The sequence below is a fragment of the Gallus gallus genome, chromosome 4 (genome assembly GCF_016699485.2).
Source record: "Gallus gallus isolate bGalGal1 chromosome 4, bGalGal1.mat.broiler.GRCg7b, whole genome shotgun sequence".
Taxonomy (NCBI): domain Eukaryota; kingdom Metazoa; phylum Chordata; class Aves; order Galliformes; family Phasianidae; genus Gallus; species Gallus gallus.
In genome coordinates this window covers 83,503,089-83,520,780 of record NC_052535.1, presented here as the reverse complement: position 1 = coordinate 83,520,780, position 17,692 = coordinate 83,503,089, and the positions used below count along the sequence as shown (strand labels likewise).

The 17,692-nt window shown below is 39.0% G+C and overlaps 1 protein-coding gene across 5 annotated transcripts in view; it reads right to left on the bottom strand.

Moving 5' to 3' along the window:
* The window catches only part of FAM53A (family with sequence similarity 53 member A), a 67,400-nt gene that overhangs the window by 30,130 nt on the left and 19,578 nt on the right, over positions 1-17,692 (bottom strand). For 3 of the 5 annotated variants that reach the window (XM_015285869.3, NM_204388.3, XM_046939855.1), the window contains exons 3-4: positions 10,348-10,402; positions 7,305-8,104 (exon numbers count right to left, since the gene is read on the bottom strand). In XM_015285869.3, the coding sequence (XP_015141355.2) occupies positions 7,305-8,104; positions 10,348-10,402 (855 nt within the window). The remainder of the gene's footprint in view (positions 1-7,304; positions 8,105-10,347; positions 10,403-17,692) is intronic. The other 2 variants (XM_015285870.4, XM_046939856.1) reach the window with 1 other exon arrangement.

The window sequence follows — 17,692 nt, the reverse complement described above, 5'->3', positions numbered from 1 at the left end:
CAGCAGATTTTTTGGATGGTTGGTTTGTTGTGTTTTCTTCGGCGGTTTGCTTTTTTCTTTGCTCTTTACATAACTCCAACACAAAGCATCATCTGTATAACGCTTCACAAAGAAGAGTAAACAAAACTTAAAAAGACTGAAAGTGTTCAAAATAAATATTTTGTGTAAAGTGATGATCAACCTATTTTCCTAGAGTACTTTGAACAGCTTTAAATTATTAAGAGGCAGCTACTAGTGAAATAGTCTCAGTTTTTGACTGGAAACAGAGGTCTACCTGAATATTAACCATGTCCTCAGAAGACTCCAAGGACTCCCAGCCTTTGACCATTATTTCTTATTGCAAAAACTATAGCTCTCATGAGAGCATATTCATACCTGACATTATCACAGAACAGAAAGGAATAAATGGACATTGACCCCTACTCCCTAGATGCCATATTTAGTGACTGCTATCCCACCTCGTGAAGAAGTTGCTTTCAAATAGAGACAAAAGCTCTCATGTTTTTGTTAGCCAGAGAACCAGGCAACTTAATATTATTTCCATACAAGATTATTTGTTATCATGACAGTAGGCGAGAGATCCAAAAATACATGCCATTATCCAAAATGAGTCAGATACATTTCAGAGCTTAAGTAAAACTGCATTCTCTTCCCACAAAATAGTCTTTATTTGCTATGGAAATCACATCCCTGGAGGCATTTAAAATACTACAGTGGACAGAATACCAGAAAAAGATACTGCAAGAAGTTACCATGCATCAACAGGGGATTACAGATGATGATTTAAGACATCTTTCCTCACCCATAATTTCCACATCTGGTATCTACAGATTGATAGTAAGCCAAACATAAATACGCACCCACACAGACTTCAACTTAACTACTGTACGTTGCTTTCCATTTAATTTGAGAGCATGAGAGGCATAATCAAAATAGATGCATATTGCTCAACTTCAAAGGAGCCAAAGCAACCTAGAATCCAACTCAAAATATTTGAAGTTTGCCAGACATCTGTTATCCAGAGACAGATGCAAAGATTTCAAGAATCTCTACTGTTTTACCAGTGACATTGGTGTTGTGACCACTGATATTGCCTCATTAAGGTTTTTTTTTGATTAACACTGGAGAGTAGGAGCCTGGAAGAACAGTTCCAAACCTTTCGCATCCCTGTTCCTCTCCAAAGAGGTCTTCTCCATTTCAGTAATCCTCTAGCTTTCCAAGCAATAAATAATATAGCTCACCAACATCTAGCAGATTGAGGTTGGCTTGCATTTCATTATTCAAAACCCTGCAGGCATAGCAGTAGTCTTGTTTCTACTCTACTGAAACTTAGAAAACCTACAAGTACTTTATTGCATCTATTCCCATTCAGACACTGGTCCTCCGAGTCATCAGGTTGCCCATAAAAACAAACACTTCAGCATTTCAAAAGCAATTTTGGTCCCTTGCACTTAAGTGAATATTGTGCATTCAGACGGTAAAAATCAGTTTCCTAGAGGTCCATTCCTGAATATTTCTTTTCACTTATATATTAAGATTATGCATAGAATTACACAATGTAGATTTAACCTGATTTACTTAGCTGGACAATTTTAACACTTCACTTCTTACTTCTAAATAGGACTACTGACCTCCAAGCTTAAATTCCTTCATGCCTTTTGGAAAGTGATAGCTGTTTTCTTCTCTCAAATGTGAAGTTAAAGGCACCTCTAGGAAAAAGTACTAAGTTTTCAAATGACAATCAATTGCATCCCCTAGCTCAACTGTTTTATCCACAGCTGTTTTTAAGTTTTTAATCTTACACAAATGGAAACCACTGATAAGTTAACTAACACTGCATACTTACAGTCAGTACCATTCCATTGACCCCAATCAACCCCAGTCCAATCCCTTACTATGCAAAGCTCATCTGTATATTTTCCATAAAACATAGTGCAAAAGTAAGGTTGCCCTGAGTCAAAGATGCATCCCATACAGTGCACCCATTTTGTATGACCAGCAGTAGCGTGTACCACCACAATCACCAAACTGCAGAGTGCTGCCAGCAGGAAAAACAAGTGAGACCTATATTCTGACCATGAGCACTGCATTACACATTCTTACAAGAATACTTCAAGAGCTTAGACAAGGGCTGCACGCATGTTACACATCTTCCCTAAATCACACTGCATGGATGCAGCATACCAGGCAGAGAATAGCCTCTGCTGACTTAACTGTATCTACAAGTAGAAATTACAGCCATCCCAAATGATTTTTGTTCCCATTTTGACAGGAGGCCATAAGAGATGAGCTTTAGGTAAGCAATTCAAACTATTTAAAGCAGCATGCTTGCTATTTTACGAACGCAATCTGAATGAACTTAGGTTAAGCCAATACTTAACCTACTTGAGCTGATGCAGGCTTGACTTAGTGGATAACCTGCTAGCTGTTACTACACCACACTATTCATGAATAAGATACTGTATTCTCCATGTGTACACTTAGAATTCTACTTGTAGCTACTTGTGCAGCTTGAGAACACAGATTATGCTGTGACAATATGAATTGAAAAGTCCATTGTAAACATGCCAACAGTGCATACCTGAAAATTTGCTAGACAACAAAAATTATAAGAATTAAAGAGAAAGCTTCAGATCTCACTTTTGTTTTTTAATTTATTGACGGATCAGAACATGGATAATTTATCTACCTGTTCATTTGCTGATCATTGCAATGGCCTTAAAGAGCAACAGAAAACAAATCTAACACCTGGAAATACTCAGTAACAACCAAAAGTATCTAAACCAGAATTACAAGGATAAGTATTTACTACCACACTTCACTCTTTACTTATTCACAATGACTTCTTTAAAGCAGCTCACGAAAAGTTCAACTCAAGTAGGTGGATGCAATGGTTCCACAAGAAATATCAAGAATTAAGAAACATGCCACTGAAAAAGTTGTGGTTACCTCCTATGGTCTACCTTCAGTCACAGCATTCCTGATACATTATGTCCTTTTTTAAAATAAATACTATCTCCTGATCACTCCCCTTTAAGGAAAGTTATCCACCCCAACCACCCACCCATACTGTATGCACAGTTTTAAGTTGATATAGAAATCACTATCAACCAGTCCTTCTGCTCAGCCTAATAATTCTGTTATTCAAGTGATACTAGTCTTGTTGCTTTGGCTGAAGTTGACACATCTTTATGACTCTTTATGACTTTACTACCTTCTATGAGTCCTCCTTGCTTTACAGGTCCACAAAGCCACTACATACACTATACTACAAAGCATGGATATGAATAACCATAAAAGAGGCAATTCAACCTTTAAGAATAAAATTTATCCAAGAGTTTTGCAGATTCAAAATCATATACTCCAAGAAAAAAAAGAAAAACATTAAGTCCCATCTATTCTAATCTTCCCTCACCCCTCCCAAAACTATACTGCTCCCAGTGCAAGGAGCTGTAGAAGGGCAATGATAAGGTATGGAAGCAGTTTAGCTAAGAACAGTCTTCAAGCAGAACATACATTCCCAACTGCTACTAAAAAAAAGCACATACAATTTCTTAAAAGCAAGAGTATAAGTGTCTTTGTACTCTTAGCTTGCAGGGCCTGGATTAATTCATGCATATAAGGAGAGGCCCAAATGTCTGAAATCTTTAAAGAATGAATCTCACTTCTAAATAACTCCAGACCTTTGAGAATTTAAAAACCATCTTCACTCACATTTGCCAGTAGCTGTTATTTCAACACAGTTAAAGTAGCTGCAATTTGAGCCTGAAGATAGTACTAGAAAACTAACAACAAAAATCAAAACAGCAACGTTTTACCATAAATAAACACATTGCAACTTCAACCTTTACTATTTAAGAGGCATCTGATTTATTAACACTGGATACCATGTAATTGCTGGAACTACTCCTTAATGCAAAACAGCTGTTTCTATCCAAGTAACTATTAAGGCAAACTAAAGACCACTTCAGACAAAACAGAGAGGTTTTAAGCATGATACCAACTTTTTCTTTTTGCAACTTCATGCCTACAAGTTGGGAAAAAGAGGTGTACAGGAATGCTGAACACCAGAAAGGCTTCAAATTACATTGTGCTGTTTGATCTGAAACAGAATAAAACATCACTATCACAAGAAAACTTCTTTATACACAAAAAAAAATCTTGACTGTTCTTTATTTGTCACACATCTTTCTGTTATTGCTAAAAGGATCAACTGATGCACACCTACACGAAGTTGAACATCTGAAAAGAGCTTAAGAGTTTCCGGGGGATGGAAGGTCTCCTCCTCAGTAAAGAAGAGTTTCTACTTTCCAGCTGCAGCTACCAATCCAAGTACCTCCATCTTAACTTACACTGTATGGTTAGAAGCTATTAGCTGCACAAAAGTGAGATTCCAAAGTAGCTCCTCTTTGCTTTGCCCAGACATCTGGAAATACCAGGGTAGTCAGATTCCTGCTGGAGAAAGGACCAAAAGGAGCCAGTTCCTCACGTAGGCAATTGTGAACAAATGCTAAACAGGAATAGATACAGTATAGAACTATTCTACAACCATACAACAGCTACAGCACAAAATTGAATGAATGCAAAGTCATTTAGAGTCCTTAGGGACCGAAAACAGCTATCTCATTTTGTTATCACTTACTACAGTCTTTTCCACTTGTTTTTACAGCTGTCTTCATGTTCTAGCAAGCCTGAAATTGCACAAGTTTTTATTTCCTGCTTTAAATCCAGAAGATCATTCCAGAAGTTGGCACCAAGGCCTGTACAACACCATTCATGAGCCCGTCCGCTCATGTTTTAATCTACATACAGGAATTACTCATTTTACTGAGGGGTTTTTCCCCCTATGAGAAATTAAGACATAGAAAGCATAAACAAAAACAGAGTAGGTAGTGAAGTGCAAAGGTGTTTGGAAGAAATTACCTAGGAATATAAAGAGAAGCTGTTTCTGATAGTAAGAGCTGCCTATTTTTTTCTCTTTTATTTAAAAGCACAGAACTGAATGTCAAAGAGGCAATACTAGAAAGAAAATCACAAACAGGTATAGAAACTTGTGATTGTGATGTGATGGGTGAACAAACAGATCAATAATCTATGAACTGTATTTGGACTCATTTTCTATCACTTACGTTTTGCAAGTCAGTAGGGACTGATGCATCATTAACAGTCTCTCTGCCAGTTATTCAAGACCTACAACAGCACTTGCTTTGGGTTAAAGCAAATAAATCATTCTGTTTTGACAAACACTATTTGAGAAAACTAAGAGGTCAGAAACCTTAGCAATTTTGGCAGGTGTTTCAGTGCCAACCTCTCAGAAATCAAAATGCACTGGGAGAAACAGCTGTGGACCAAAACTGCTCTTCACACAGTTGTGACTTCAATATAGCACTGCTACATTAAGCAGTAGTCTTTCCCCTTCAACTTCAACTCTATCATAGCATGGGAAAAATATTCACTGATCTGTTTTTGAGAAAACGTTTGGAAATTTTTGCTTTATGAATTTAAGGATTTTTCATAGAATCACATAATCCTTAGAGTTGTAAGGGGCCTTTAAAGACCACCTGGTCCAACTCCTCTGCAATGAACAGGGACATCACAGCTAGATCAGGTTGCCCAGGGCCCCACGCAGCTTCACCACAAGTCTCCAAGGACGGGGCATCCACCACAACTCTGAGCAACCCATGCCAGTGCCTTACCACCCTCAATATAAAAGTCATTTTCCTTATATCCAACTGAAATCTACCCTCTTTTAAGCTTGAAACCATTTCCCCTCATCCTATCACTACAGACCCTGATAAAGAGCCTGTCTCCTTCTTTCCTGTAGCTCCCCACATTTAGATATTGAAAGGCCACTATTAGGTTACCTCAGAGCCCTCTGTTCTCCAGCCTGAACAGCTCCAGCTCTCTCAGCCTGTCCTTACAGGAGAGGCGTTCCATCCCTTGGATCATTTCTGTAGCCTTCCTCTGCACATGCTCCAACAGGAGCATGCCTCCCTTGTACTGAGGACTCCACATCTGGACCCAGTATTAGCTTCTAACATTTTGCACAGCAGTAACTTCTTTTTTTAATCTTAGAGATAAGTGTTTAGGACTACAACGTAAGTTCAAAAGTATATACATTTGCTAGGATTTGGGGCACAAGGAGAACACAGGTAATGAAGAAATATTGTACTTTTATCAATGTAATAGGTTAATAAACCACCATTCTAGAACATATCATTGATTGAAAACTTGATTCAAATTGTACTTCAAGCATTTTCAGCCATTGCCTTGTTTTAAAACAGATGTCTTCATTAAAGTTCAGCTCATTTAAAAGATAATGCATGCCCCAATTATACTTTCTTCCTTTGATTTCATACACAGTGTGGAAAGATTACAGTGAAATGGTAAAAAATTACTCCAACAAACCATGACACTGTAGAATGAAATTGCACAAACTACTCAAGCTTAAGAGGAAGACAGCTTTCAAGATAAGGCAAAGTAAAAAGCAATCAGGAGTGCCTGAACAGTCCTATATACTTTTCAATTCAGTACTAAACCTGAATAGTTAAAAAGCCCTTCCTATAGACATAAGTTCTATCAGGTCTTTCCTAGATGATGCAGTATCATATGGATTGTTTCGTAAGTATAACTTATGGACAAATGAAAGGACCTTTAGAGCTTGAAGAATGCAAGCAGCTAATCTAGCCTTGAGAAGAACAACTTCTAAATTTTTTTAGTCATTTTAAATGAAGAAATCTGTATTAGGCCACACATGCAATTGAAAAGCAAATCCACTAGTATTTCCAAATAGAACAGCAACCCAATCTCAGCAGTGATTAACACAGCTCATTAGGTCTTACTTGTTTCTTTAAGTAAGAAACGTGCATCGTAAAACCTGAAACATTGTCTAGTTGTACCTAGAACAGAGCTGGTTACCAAACTCGTCGATGAGTAAGTCGTTCTCTGTGGCTTGCCACCTGACTACCTACCCTACAGCTTTATCAAGTCATATTTCTAAAAGAGAACGTCCTTTAAGCTATTAAGTAAACTGTCTCACAAAGGCAGAAGGACCAATGCTGTCATACAGACTTTCAGCTAAGCAAAGTGGCAGCAAACTTGCTAGCTCAGTGAATAGTCCACAGCACACAGGTTCAGTACTTTACTAGCATTTTTCCCATAGTAAGTTTAAGAACCCCACTGAACTGGGGAAGTTAGTATAGATCAGTACGAAAAACAACTACAAATTAGTCTGATTTATCAAGAAATAATCTGTCTGCAATTGTTCCCTTCGCACACACAAACTGAGGAAAGTAAAATCTCACCCGTGTCATTTTAAAAAAGTCTAACGAGGGCCTGTTCCATCGTACATCCTCCTCCCGTCTGCGCTTTAGCCGGCTTTTCTTCTCATTCAGAACACAAGGCTGAGAGCGGCACCTCAACAAGCCCTGACGTCGACTGAGCTCGGGTGTGGAGGTGGGAGTGCTGTTGGCTGAAGGCAAAAGGTTCCCTGTCTCGGTGATGTGCTCCTGGGAGAGGGAGAGGCGGCGCCTTGGGTTAAAGTCACAGGGCCCTCCGGAATTCCAGCGGGTACTGGAGCTCGTGCTTCCATCACTGCTGTCCACAAACCCGCTGCTGGCAGAGGAAGGTCTGGGTACTGGTGATGTGTTGAAGCTGGTGACGGTGAAGACATTATTGAGGGACAGTATGTTTTGTGGCAGGCTGATGCTTGTGCTTCTCTGCAAGGTCGCACTTCCATGACTGTTGCAGCGTTGCAAGGTTGCGCTGCCACCGCTGTTGCATCGTCTCTTTGACACGGGAGTCCAAACCTTTGAATTGCCAGGTTTCCAGGGTGAGCGACAGCGAGCCAGCTCGTCTGGCTCCGAGAGGGACCTGCAGTGACGTTTTGTGGGTGGTGCCAAGGGCTGACCCGAGTTTTCGTTGAGGTTTAACTCACTGATCCATCCTGACACCATGGATGTGCTGGAGGGTTCCTGCTGCCACTGCAAAGCGCCATTGCTGGCAGGGCCGGTGCTGAAGGGGCACACTGGGAAAGGGTAGGCAGAATTCCTGGCATCAGTCTGGATTGGACAACCCCCATTTAAAGCTTTCCAAGGACTGTCTTCTAGAAAAAAAAAAGAGATAGAGGTGATAGATGGGAAGGAAAAGGGTAATTGTTTTATGCCTGGTTTAATGTAAAGCCATGACTCAGGCTTAGAAGAGAGCCACAAATACCCAGCTCTTCATCAACATTTAAAAATACAATTACAAGGTAGATAGCTTGAAAACCACAAAGACTAAGTATTTCAGAGACCACTCCAGGCATTCCAGTACACATGCAAGTACCTAGTTAAGTCTTTTTGCTGTGTACTGAAGGATTAGAACTCTATTTCTTTATGAGCAACAGCAACAGATTCGTTATCTGCTTTTCTAGTGCATACCATAGGACAGAAACTAAAACCTGCAGCAGTGAACCAGAAGTATAAAAGTGGATTAACAACCCTTGTGAAACCCTACCAAGGATTTCTATGTTATTTTTATTTAAAAGAGCAAGATAATCTGTTCATAGACTGCTGTCTCTCATTTGGCTGTAATACTTCTCCATTAAGAACACCTTACTATAAGTTTCAAAGAGATGGGTGTTCGCATTCCATGCTGTGAATAGCTTTAATTTAAATTAGAAACAGCACAAAATTATTTTAGACTGCAGTGTTTCCTTTTTTTGCTCATATTCAAAGTATCAGAAAAAAATCTTAATTCAATGCACTAAAAAAAAAAACTGAGGATGCCTTCAGAACCTCCTGCAAGTTTTACTGTGAATACAGACATAACGCATAGTGCACAACTTCTCATCTGAAGTGGCAATGCTGGGTTAAAAGAAGTCTGCCAGTGAAGCCTCTCACTCTTTTGTAAAGCATTTCTTTGAGAACATTCTGCACATTTTACAGCTGTTCCTCCACATTATACAATGAAGTGTAAGAACTACAGCAGACTTTGGATTTGCAAATTGAAAAGCAGTAAAACTGTTGGCCAGTTAGCAGTGCTTCATGCTTGGTTAGAAAATTTGCTAATTTAAACCAATTAGCCAAGGAAGCTTCACTTACCCTGGACTTAAAGAATTATTTAAAATATCAAGGGTTTTTTTCCTCTAGACCTCCTAACAGTCTATAATATAGTCTAAATATTAAATTGTTTTCTTACTGTTAGTTGTCAAAAAAATTTCTTTTTTTAAGAATCAACAGATAAAAGTTTTGCAGAGTAGCTTTAAAAATTACAGATCCAAATACTTGTACGTGTTCCATGCCTAAACTATGTCATAGATTATCCTGTTTATTTGGATCTTATTTAAAGAACACCCTATTGTCTCGAAATCATTTAACTGTGCAGACAGCTGGCCTATTCAAACAACATGTTTTATTAGAATTCCTCTGTCCTTCCTCCTCCATTCTTTCAGATGGGTACAACCACATACTGTGCTTTGCCTTAAGCACGTAAGCTCTTCAAGGCAGAGACCATCCATAATTCAATGCAAGTAAAATAGCCAGCACAATGGGATCCAGATACTGTTTGAAACTCCTTGCATCTATTGTAGGACAAATTTTTAGCTTGGACTGGCTTGATTTAAAAAAAAAAAATCCTTAGGAAGCCTACTCCTAGGATGGAAGATGATTTAAAGTTTGCTGTGAAAAAAAGTCAGAAGTTGCACATGTGCTTTAATCATTCACATGCTATCAAAAAAATGCTATTTTGGGATAAAGTAGTATTTCCCTTTGGAACCTCATACAAACCACGCACCACGCTTTAAAGGGAATCACACTGAGCAAGTAAGAATTGCCCATGCTGTAAGACAACGGAACACACAAAGTTTCAAATCCATCCCTTAATAAAGCATGACACTTCCATATCAGTAAGCATTGCTTTGATTTTTGGTGATAAAGTTTACTCTTAACAGGATCAAGGGAATACTGATTAGGGAGGGGAGCTAATGCACTCAAAGCTTATGGTTATGGACACCAGCTTATGGTTTGCATCGCACTGGATATTCTACGTGACAAAGCCTGCAAGAAGGTATATAAAGAGGTTAGAGATTTCCTCTAGTAGATGTTTAGTATGAAAACCAGCATTGCTGAGCTTCTGTACACCGTAGCAGATAACAAAAAAAAAGTGTTACCAGGGCTTTTACTATGCAAAGCAGATCACACGTACAAAACTAACAACCAGCTATTCCCAGTATTGTTCATAGACCAGCTTAAACCAGCAGGCTCTGCAACTGCATGCTCCATCCCCCTCACCTTATTTACAAAAGAAAGGCTGCTTGCTATACCAATTACCTCAGTAAAACACAGCTAAGGCTTCTGAAGAACTTACCGTTGATTTCGAAAGAGAACAAGCTGCCACTTTTGTTCAACTTCTCAGATGAGTACTGAAATCAATCAGAAAAACAGTTTTAACTGTGTGAAAGAGCCAGCATACACCCCAAGGAAAACACATGCAGTTTTCAGTTTCCCTCTATGTGCCCCTAACAACCTCCTTAAATGGAATGGGTTTTGCTGGGTATCTTGAAGAAATTCCTGAACAGCAGATCTTTCTAAACGCAAACTCTGAAGTTTAATACTGGCAGTATTTTCTGATACACTGTTAGGTATCAAACTGCTGCAATGCTAGCCCATGTGAGTAAACTGCAGGATTAAGAACGATCATTCACTCAATGAATGAGCTTTGATTCAATTCTCATTTCAGTGGCAATTGATTTACAGTCTGACAACTATGCTTCCATGCTCAATCTTAAGGCTAAATAGCAAAATACTTCACCTTAAATGAATGAGGAATAGCTTTAGATAAATTAAACAAACAAATCTTAAATATCTCCACTAGGAACTTTATATCCAAGACAGGCTTTACTCTTATTTTACAGGTTCTTAAATATCAACACAGCAAAATGTTTCCTTATTTCTTAAGGTATAAGTCATTTAAAAGTAGATCCTGTCCAAGACTCATCTTTTGCATAACTTTGAATTCATACAGTTTACTGGCAATAGTTTATTAGTCTGAAACAATGTAAAACCCATACTTAAAGCAAAGTTTGCGTGTAAAGACCTTCAGAATTTAAGATTAAGCTTTGTCAGTAGCACCCGTGCAGTAATACAGATCTATATATAGGGCCATGTCCACTTCCTTAGTGAATTTCACCTAGGAAGAAATATCACTACAAAAGCATTGTTAAGAGTCCAGGTTTCTCAGGCACATAGGATGCTGAACAGCAAGCTGCAAATAAAGTACTTGTAAATAAAATGGCTTCAGGCCCCCAGCACATCTAGGGACCATTCTTTATTCCTCTACATCAACAACTCAGGATGGAGAGGAAGATTACTTTATTTAGAAAGTGTAACTCTTTTACACTCTCTTTTGGATACAGCCAAAGACAGCAGTATTGTACACAGACTTCCAGACAAACATCATTGGTCCACAAAGCTTTTGTTTCTTGCTTTATAGCAACACAATAGAATATTCCTGATGCACTTAAATCCTTGAACTCCTCATATGGCATATAAGTAGTATTCCCTTGGTGACTTTGTTTTGGAGGTAGGAAATGGATGAACTGCTGGAAGGACAGACTGCAATCAGATTATTAACCTTATTTCATATCAAGGTCATAATATGAGAGAAGCCATTTGCATCACCTTTTTCCTTGCACCTACAGATGCATTTATAGCTTCCTATTTAAAGAAAAGTAATTTAAACAGCAGAAGTCTGAAACTCCATCCAGTTTGCAACTGGTAAGTCCTTCTCAGAAGACTTAAGTCAAACTTGAGAGCAAGAGCTACCACTCTCACTAGCTTGCCTTTTGTAATTGCAGTTGTCAGTTATGTCAAACACACTAATAAAGCTAGTATCAATAATTTACTACACAACTACTAAGATAACATACAGAACACAAGAGTACACTGAGATAACAGCAATGGCTGTGTTTTATCCATCTACGAAGGACAAAAATCTGAAGAGACTTAAACATAAGGTTACCCAAACTCCTCCCTCTCCAGTTTTCCCCAAATCAAAAACAGCACTTCAACTATCACTTTATAACTAAGGGAAATACATATTGGATCAAGTGCCACATTGAAATCATAAAGCTAATTCACCTCAAGCCACGTGGAAAAGAGGAATGATTTAATTATTACGGTTAAGAGACTGTACTCACAGGCTAAGATCTTGGATACTTAGAAGGATCAGAACCTTGAGGACAATCCCATGTGAGCATCATTAGATTGCTATTTAGTTTTTGCAAGCATTTGACCAAATGCATCTTTCACATGGTGCTCTGCACAAATGCCGTTTCATTTGCTGCAACCTAACACCTTAGAAAGCCTTGTCCACCAAATAAAAGCCACTCTACTGCATCTTTGACAGTTGAAAAAAGCCTTTTGAAAGGGACTTGAAAAAACTGGACTACGTATACATACATCATCTGTACTCCAGGGAACGGCTGCAGTGTTCTTAACAGCCAGCAGTCCCATCCTTACAGCTATCTCTGAGCAGCTTCTGGGGAAGTCAGTGCTCAGCTCTGTGAGACAAGCACATTACAGCTACGATTCATTCTCTGAAGTGATCATTTATACAGAATCCTGTTAAATCACAGAAAGTGTCAATTCTTTGGAGATTGAAACCAAAGAACCCCATTAAGTGTGACATCTGATACTGAATGCAAAAGAAAGGAAAAAGTGCATCATTTTCTGTACAAGCTCGATGCAGTGAAATAAGGGGGGGAAGAATCTCTCTTCCATGTACTGGAGCTTTCTGTAACTGAAACTGAAAATACGTGGAAGCTTTACCTGTTAGTGTATTTTAATGATGTCTGTAAGTTCAAACTTGAGTAGGACCTGTAAAGCTGTAAATTGTTTATTGCAGTTAGGATCCTTTTTTTTTTTTATCTATAGAGAACATGGCAGATGTCCCACTAGGTTTACTGTAACAAAGCCCTGAACCAGTTTATCAGCTCTCCTGTACTGGCTACATATGCTGCTTTAATCCAGTCAGCCCTTTTCATAGGAAGAATTACCTGATGCTTCCTGAACAATGAGTCTTTTTTTTTTTTTATGATTTTACTGGAAAAAAGATAAGCAGAGTTTACAAAGCAATGGGGAAGTCTGCTAAGTTCTGTGTGAAGGACACTTTCTTTAAACAAGGTCAAGTTATTGAATCAGGTCCTTTTCCTGATAGACTCCAGAGCTCAAGCATGTCCATCTTCCAACTATTGCTTTTTGAATGAATGCTTAAAAAAAAAAAAGCAACAAAAAATCCCACATATTTTACCCTAACAAGCATATTTCTTAATCCTCACAATCTTAAAATTAACTTGTCACTTCAATGCATTTTCTCCAATTCCCAAGTATATTTGGAACTCCTCCAATTAGCTGGCTTTCTTCCCAAACCACAGGAAAGCCAGAGTTTACTATTCAAGTTCTAATTTAACCACCACCATGTAAGTGTGACGTCCACAGTTTGACTAAGTCCACAAATCAGACTTTCATTTCTACCAAACACTTTCTAATTATGACTAGCTAGAAAACAGCATGGAAAAGTGTTTCATCCGTTATCAGCACATGAAGAAGTGATCAAGTCACATTTTAGTCTTGGCCCTCACATCTTCCTACCAGTGGCTTTTCATCCAAAGCTAAGACGTTCTTAATGATATTTGAAAAGTCATGGGAGAAAGCTTAAGTCCCTTGTGACTGGAAAAAGGCAATATAGCACCCATTTTTAAGAAGGGTAGAAAGGGTAACCCAAGGAACTACTGACCAAGCTAGCCTCACCACAGTGCCAGGGAAGAACATGAAGCAGATCCTCCTGGCAGATATGCTCAGGCATATAGAAGAAAGGGTAATATTATGGGATACACAGCTTCACCGAGGGCAGATCCTGCGTGACCAACCCTGTAGTTTTATGCTGGTGTAACTGCATAAGTGAACAAGAGAAGAGCTACTGATGTCATCTACTTGGACTTCAGTAGGGCATTTGACACAGTCCCCCATAACATCCTTCACTCCAAATTGTACAAATATGGATTTGAAGGGTGGATTGTTTGATGGACAAAGAGCTGGTTGTGAGATCATACCCAGTGAGGGGTAATCAGTGGCTCAATGCCAGGATGAAGACCAGTGATAAGTGGTGTCCCTCAGGGGTCAGTACTGACTCTGGTGCTCTTTAACACCCTCATCAGTGACATCAACAGTGGGATCGAGTACACCCTCAGCAAGTTTACAGATGACACCAAGCTGTGCTGTGCAATTAACGTGTCCAAGGGATGAGACGCTATTCAGAGAGATTTAGGCTCGAGCAGCAGGCCCAGTTGTCTTGCACCTGGATCACCACAACCCCCACTAAGCTGGAAGAATGTAAGGATCAACCACAGCCATGGCAAAAAGGGCTTGGGGGGTACTAGTGGATGGCAAGCTGAACATGAGACAGCAATGTGCCCCCCAGAGCTCAGAAAGCCAACCCTGTCTTGGATTGCAGCAAAAGAATAGTGGCCAGCAGGTTGAGGGAGGAGATCCAGCCCCTCTACTCTGATGTGGGGAGACCCCAGAACACTGGTCACAGAACACTTCACTGCTGAGACAGCCAACCAACTATTCTACTGTTCTACTTTGTGCTTCAATAGTCACCTGAGATAAAAGTTCGGGATAACCTAACACATTAATCAGGAATCCCTTCGTGCTTCCACAGAAAGACAAACAACCATCTTCTAACCCCCACCAAGCCAGGTGCAGCACAAGACTGTGCAGCATAATTGAGCACAGACTGATCAAATGTGCTATAGTAGCTTGGAAAATTACTATGTTGGTTAACAGAGTAGCAAGAGAAGCTACAGATTATATACTACAACATACTCAGGCAAAAGCAAAGAAATACAATTTGTCATTGTACAGGTTACACAAATGAAGAAGTGTATTATATCCTATATACATTATCTTCATAAAGAATGGTAGCCATAAAGTAAATGGCTTTCAAAGAGCAATTCCTTTTTATTTTATAGCCCTAACTTACGATCTGTATGGCTTTTCTTTTTTCCCTGCTGGCTGAATATATGGGGTTTTGTTCTTCAGACAGGTGGATACTTGGGAAAGGCAAGTTCTTACTCTCTGCATGAGCTAGTAAAATATTTTATACAAATAGAAGAGAATTCTTCTCTTACAAAGTCTCATAATGAAAATTCATCTGTATCAGTACCTTTTCCTTCCCACAAAAACATACTGAAACAAAGCCATGCCAGAGCCTGAGAAGTCACCCTCATGGGGGCAAATAAGAACATGTTCAAGTGAAACAACCCCCTTCCTCCAAAACACACTCATTTCCACCCAAGCCTAAAAAGTCTTAAGGCTCTTTCTTGATATTAACTCTCTACAGAATCATTTTCATGTTCTTCATATTGCTGAGGAAAATATATTAAATTCTAACTGCTCAAACTGTAACAACTTCTGATCAGCTACCCACAAAATCTAGAAACTGCTCAAAAAAATACCCACCAATGAAGTAATTCCTCCAGAAACAGAAGAAAAAGCAAAACTATAAGCAAATGACTCTTAAGAGAATATCTATAGGAAAAAAAAAGTCATTGAGCAGCTTGAATAAAGGAAGTTAAGAGAGCTTTCTAAAAAGTTTATTCCACACTGCTACATGGGCTCAACAATCGAGCAGTTATTTTATCAAATATATTTTCCTGTTAACTAAGCTGACCAACTCAAACTTGTGCTTTTATGGAACTGTAATCCAACTACAGTCAGCAAACATTGCTTTGTCTAGGAAAACTTAAACAGGACAAGCTTCCAGAACAGCTTCTCTACTCCTGTGTTGATGATTTAAAAAGCCTGAAGTCTTCTGGGGCTATTTAAAGGTCTTTGAGACCGCTAGAAGCTAAGTGCTTGAAAGAATCCTAGCAGGTTCCCAAAGTTCAAGTCTAGACTTAGCCTCAGGGTCATTTCAAGTCAGTATAAAATAGCTAGGGAAGAGAGGAAATGTTGGTTTATCTACTTATGCCAAGACATGCAGTTATGCAGATGCATGGTGAGCAGGATCATGAAACCGATAAGACAACATTAATCCAGGCAAGAGAGGTTAGCTGTGATCCTGTCAGCTCATGAGATGATTCACTGCATGGTCCAACAAAGATGTGCCAGCACACGTGAAGGAAAGTGCAGGCAAGACTATTTAAGAACTGTTTCTTCTATTAACAGCAGCAATTTGAAAATGGAACATTAAGATGAACTTCTTACCAAAAAGTCTACAAAACATGCTATAGTTGATTCAACTCCCCCCACCATAACTCAGTCTTCTCCCTTACTAAAATTTTTACAGCCTTTAAAAGTGAAAAAGTGTACTGTGATCATTATTAGGTTCAAATTTTGTTCAGGAAGCCATCGCTGCTTCTATGAATCCTTTTAGGTACAGAGCAACATAGTTGTGTACCTTTCGTCCCACTTGCTTCTTCATTTCTACACCTCATCCCATCATTTCCACACTTCAAGCTGTCATTGTGCATAGACAGAACCTATCCCTGACCTCAGAACCCATTTTCCTTTAAGGACTAGAGCATTTACAGAACCAATTACTTGATGGTTCAAAAGGGGGAGGAAGGAAGGAGATTTGTGCACTTACAAGACATCATTTGCCATTTTCATTTTCACACCAGTAATTCTTCCCCTTGTTTTAAAGACAGATAAGTAAAAGAATAAGAAAACAACAGGAGAGTGGTGGAATCACAGCGTGAAAGCATTCCTGCATAAAGTCTACACAGCAGTACATCCTCCTCTGCTCTAACAAGTCCCTGGTCCAAGAGCTACAGTGACCATCAGTAAAAGGTCTCAATTCCTGAAGTTCTGCAAACTTCAGAGGCTCAAACTATGAATTACAAGCTGCCCACTACATTTTAGAAGCACTAGTACTAAGTACAGGTCATCATTTACCCACATCTAGGCCTACAGTTTAACTAGAAGTGACACAAGATTGCCAGTTCATGATGAAAGCAGATTCCCCTACAAAATGCCTATCCCAAGTGCTTCAACGTGCAATAACATGTTGTTCAACATGAAATAAATGCAAGCTAAGTACTTCTATTTTGAGATATCCTGTTTCTCATATTTTACATACGCCTTTCAAGAATTGCACTTATTTCAGGTGGGGATTCAAAACTATGCAAATTATTAGAAGACCTCTAAAGGGAGCTGTTCAAGTTTTAAAAATAAATATTAAGAATAGTGCATACTACTAGATATCTTTTTTATTAGGCTTCATGCATGCACAAAACATCTGTGATTTCCATGCAACATGGAGGAGTAAAGCAATTCACATATAAGAATTGGAGGTATTTATGTATAAGCTCCGCTGTCTATGACTGACCAGGTTTGTGTACTTGTGAAGTAAGTAAGGAAGCTGTTCTGTTACCGAAGTACAGGTTACAACACAGGAAGAAGTCTTACTGCTAAAAGTAACTGAACATGCCTCAGGTTCAATGCTTGTGTTACTTAATATTTAAATAACAGAAGCAGAGTTTAACAGTACTTTGACATTTAGTCATTAATTTTCCCTCCCATCCTCCCATTCCATTAGTACCCTGGAGTTTTATCTGTGGAATTGCAATTAAAAGTCAATGAAACAAAGCTGCTGCAGTGCTATGCTGCTTTGCATTATAAGCACAGTATGGTATCAGGTGGGCACC